We start from the raw sequence: 5,363 nt of genomic DNA on the forward strand, positions 1-5,363 counted from the left end.
ATATATATGTGTATATATATATAATTTATTCACGGTGCAAGTATGTTATCTTAAAACTATGTCTATCTTCTCAAAATTTTAAAAATAATTACATAGGCTAGTTATTTTAATTAAAAATATGCATATGTATTTAAGATTTTGCTTCAAGGAAGATGTTTATTATTATTCAGAAAGATGATTATTGTTATTTAGCGATAAATTTTAAAAATAACTACATCAGCTAGTTATTATTTAAATTAAAAATATACATATGTATTTAAAGATTTTGCTTTAAGGAAAATGTTGATTGTTATTCAGGAAGATGATTATTCAGCAATAAATTTTAAAAATAATTACATAAGCTAGTTATTATTTTTAATTAAAAATATGCATATATATTGAAGGAAGATTTCGCATCACGGAAGATTTTGCTTCAAGGAAGATGTTTATTATTCAGGAAGATGATTATTGTTATTTAGCGATTTTAAAAATTTTTAAAATAATTACATTATCTAGTTATTATTTTTAATTAAAAATATGCATATGTATTTAAGGAAGATTTTGCTTCAAGGAAGATGTTTATTATTATTCAGGAAGATGATTATTGTTATGCAGCGATAAATTTTACAAATAACTACATCAGCTAGTTATTTTAATAAAAAATATACATATGTATTTAAGAAAGATTTTGCTTCAAGGAAAATATTTATTGTTATTCAGGAAGATGATTATTCAGCAATGAATTTTAAAAATAATTACATAAACTAGTCATTATTTTTCATTAAAAATATATATATTGAAGGAAGATTTTGCTTCAAGGAAGATGTTTATTGTTATTCAGCGATAAAATTGAAGCAATAAATATAAGATTAGATTGAATTTTTCACAAACAATACTAAAAAGAGAGATGATACAATTGAATTAAAGAATGAAGAAGATATCATCAGAAGCGAATATTCTACAATCTACATTATAGAAGATATTTTATTTCACGGAAGATATTATATCTGCACTACGAAAGGGATATTAAGACTTTGATATTATCAAAGGGATATTAATTACAATATTGAAAAAATCTATAATGACAAGTTTAATTTTTTAAATTAATTTTAAATTAATTTTAAGATAAATAATGAATAAAAATTATTTGGAATCAAATTCAATATCTACTTTTTACAGTAACTCATTAAAATTAATTAAATACAATGAGAAAAGAACATATACATAGATAATGAGAAAAGAATGTATACATATATGCACAGAGAATATACTTAGTTCTGAAGATCATCGTGGGAAGAAAGAGAGAAAGTAAAATGTTATACTTCTTTAAAATCTAAGTTCTTATTCTTTACAGAAACTTAATTATTATTTAGCACTGTAATGAGTGAAGAATTGTGTTTAGTAATATACAGGGTGTCCAATAAATCGTCCGCAATACTTTGAAAGATAATTCGGGACCCAAACAGAAAGAAGAAAGGTAAGCATAGGTCCGGAAAAAAAGTCGTTTCCGAGTTATAACTATTTTTATGATAAAAAAAATTATAATTTATTTTTCATCATAATCATAATTATAATAACAATTTTAACTTAGTTATAATATAATAATTCATTTTTTTATTTAAGATTTATCACGTGGAGGTCGTGGAGGCATAGTTCACTTGGCATCCTTCTTTTATTTTTTTGAATTTTTCGATATTTATAAATACAATTACATTATTTTTAGAATCAATATATGTTCATAAACATGAACATATATTTAAATCGAATTAAATAAGATGTTCAAAATGAACATCTTCAGCACGAATGCAGGTCCTTATATTCTTCTATCAAAGGAATTCCCAATTCTTTGAAAAACATTTAAATCCTTCCGAACTATTACAGTTAATACTTGATTAACCAAACTTTAAATATGTATATGTATATCATTCATTCTAAAAATAATGTGATTGTATTTACAAATATCGAGAAATTGAAAAAAAAAATCAAAATTAAAATTATATCATAAGAGAAATGGTACAAATGTGATTGAAGAAGAAAGTCTACAATAAAGATATAATTAAATTTTTCACAATGAGGTGAGCAGAATGAAAACCGAAGACGAGAAAAATAGGTATAAAACATTGTTATTTTTAATAGTAATCCTATTGGTTCTTAATTAATATGGATTGAATACATAAAGAAATAAAGTGCATTATACGTAATATAATATTTATTGTAAAAATGTAATATCGTCAAAAGTCACGCGCAATGTTGTTGCGATTACAAGTTCCTTAACAAAAGTTGATTCTTTTGTTGAGATTTATCATCCCCTAAAGTTTGTCCCAGAAGTTCTGAGTTAATCAGAAACATCCTGACTATTTGAAATATATAACTTTGCAAAAAAATATTGAATATTAATGATTCAATTCTTGCTTAATTATTCAAATAAATTTCAAGATATTTATATATTAATTTCATGATTGTAAGTTATTCTAACATAGCGATTCAACAACGGAAGATATGCAATTTTTTTAGAAGATTGGTACATTTTTTTCGGTGGAAGAAAGATTTCTAGTTACTACTGGAAGTTACTATTCTTCGCTCAAGATTTTACAATCTATTATATCACTTTTATCTATAAAGCTAGATAGTATATGACAAATTACAAGTTATATAATAAAATTTTAAAGAAGCTATACATTAAATTATTTCATAAGAATTATATTTTCAAAGTTTCTGTTTTTTGATCAAATAACTGCAATCAAATAGTAGATATTACACTAAAATAGATAAATATAAATTTTTAAGAAGAGTAAATATAGGTGCACAAAATGTGCATATATTAAAATATAAATTTTAATTTTATGTATGTGATATATATACACATACACATACACATATATATCGTAAATATTAGAACATGTTTGAAAATGATCGAAGTTACAACATTTCATATAATAATTCATTAATTCTGCCAATGTAATTTTCATTTCTAAATTAAATAACGTGAATTTATACGTAATCATAGAATAATTTATAATATTAATAAATAAAAAAGATTTTATTCTTTTCAATGTTTAATGACTATAAACTGTATTCATTGCAGGTGTTACATTGTGCAACTTTTTTATCATACTACTCATTTAAGTTTTTCTATATCTTTTTTTAATTAGCATATGTAATAAAATATTGAATTGCTTTGTTACAAGCCTCGAATACTAAGCTTATTTTCTTTAAAATTACAAAGTAATTTTTATTAATATTTTTATTACTTGCAAAAACGTAGCAATATAGCAATTGTTGTTATTATTATTATGACAATAATTAATAATAAAAGATAGAATTTTATAAAATAAAAAATAATTTAAACGAAGATTAAGAAAAGAAATCTAATTTAGAGAGTCGAGAAATACCTCTCATTTACCTCTCAATTTCTTTTTAACTCATACATATATGTTGTATATATATTGGAATTATATCATTAAACAATGTAATAATGAACTATATAGGAGAAGGCTGTAAACCAATATTCGACAGAGAAGAATTAAAGAAAACTATAAGCAAAATTAACGAAGTGGAAGAACGACGTACAGTTGTAGCTATAGATAAAGAACAATCAGGTATATATTATGTAAATATTTGTTATTTATTATTAATTCTTAAATTTTACCAATTAAACTCGCGAAGTAATGAATATATAAAATTGCATTTATATTTTTTAAAGTACTCGAAATTTTGTAAAATAAATATACACTTGAGATGTATTATGTATGTTTATAATATAAAATGCTATATATAATATAATATAAAATTTTATTTTACAATATAAGAGGTTACAACTCGTAACCGTAATTTTATTTGATATATTGTTAAAATTATTCCCTAAAAATAAGACAAAAATATCGAGATTATAATACTTTCCAAATGAAAAACATTTACAATAGACGAATCAGATAGTTCAATTTTCGCACGTTTGGAAACGATACTTTACGCGGTGTCCATGTTATTTTTCTATAAAATCACAATGAAAGTTTTAGTTTTCGACTTTTGAGGCTCCATAAAGAATATCATAACACAATATTTTTAAAAAATTTGCATATTTTAACACTATAATATTATAGCCCCATCAATCAAGTCGCGTACTTTGAAGAGACGGTCGTTATCCTTGAGTCCTGTCAGGAATCGTGTTTATAATTCCGGATATCCACCTTCCTATCAATCCAGGTTGGTTTTATTCACTATGACAATATTTTATTTATGCTAAATGTACATTCTTTAATCTATTTTCTTATGATTTTAGTCATCGCATGGATTTGAAGCATCGAGATAAGACAGAAAAATGTGATGGGTAAAGTTAAATTTATTTATTTATTTATTTATTGATAAATACAGTTTACAGTTTATTTTTTAAATAACATTGTTCAACAAAAAATGACTTTCGAACATCATAACGAGTCATTTCCCGTAAGTTTTTGGATGTTGAATCCGAATCGAGTTGTAGAATTTACGTCACAATTTTGAGAGATTTGCAGGCAAAAAAGAGCTATTTTCATGTATTTTGTCATAACTTCGAAATGCGACGTACTGGAGAAGTGTTCTTGCAATCAAAATTAAGTATGTTCAGATTTTCAATCCTCAAAAGGAATTTTTTTGTGTTCGTTATAGTTAATTAGAATTAAAGTTATTTATTGTTAAACATGGGGTCTATTACGGAAAAGTTGTGAATTAAATTATTGACAATTTACCAAATTACAGCTTCCAATTTTGTTTATTTTGCGAGGTCCACATTTTCAATCCGAAGCTTACATAAAAAGTAAAACCTATCTGTGAACACACGCGTACGCATTTTTTAACATTTTTTAAGTTTTGACATCCGCTATATTGAATCTGCCATTTGAAATTTGTCAATTTTGACATTGGATTTTCAGCAATTTAAAAAATACTTGAAATAAACAACATTGGAAGTTCTGTTTGGAAAATAAATTGTCAATGATTTAATCTACAGCTTTTCCACAATGGACCCCATGTTCAATAAGATCTTTTTTGCAACTTTACCTACAAATTTCTCAAAATTGTTACGTCATAGAGTATTTCAACCGAATTTGGATTCAGCATCCAAAAGAACTATGGGAAATAAGTCTCGTTATGATGTATTTCTTTTTGTTAAACTGTGTTATTAAAAGCAAACATTAGATAATTAAAACAATTAAGTAATTATTCTAGATGAAAAGTATATTCTCTTACTATATTTTGTAGAAGAAGCAGTTTAGACGAACGCAGAGAGTATAAAGAGAAATATATAGAAAGAGATGCAAATAAGCATGATATTAATCGATCGCATTCTAGAGAACCGCGCAACTCACATTCCAGGTATAGAATAAAATCATTAATAGATCATTGTTATT

General features: G+C 24.4%; 1 protein-coding gene across 1 annotated transcript; it reads left to right on the forward strand.

Annotated features, from left to right (window-relative positions):
• Positions 1-1,108: 1,108 nt before the first annotated feature.
• Positions 1,109-5,328, forward strand: LOC105460350 (the record flags this gene model as incomplete). Its single annotated transcript, XM_011706794.1, has 5 exons — positions 1,109-1,456; positions 1,603-3,578; positions 4,080-4,182; positions 4,259-4,306; positions 5,215-5,328. Coding segments are annotated over exons 2-5 (389 nt in total), but the record flags the coding sequence as incomplete, so codon positions are not given.
• Between the last annotated feature and the right edge of the window lie 35 nt (positions 5,329-5,363).

This window comes from Wasmannia auropunctata, unplaced genomic scaffold (genome assembly GCF_000956235.1).
Source record: "Wasmannia auropunctata unplaced genomic scaffold, wasmannia.A_1.0 LD323924.1, whole genome shotgun sequence".
In the NCBI taxonomy this organism is placed as follows: domain Eukaryota; kingdom Metazoa; phylum Arthropoda; class Insecta; order Hymenoptera; family Formicidae; genus Wasmannia; species Wasmannia auropunctata.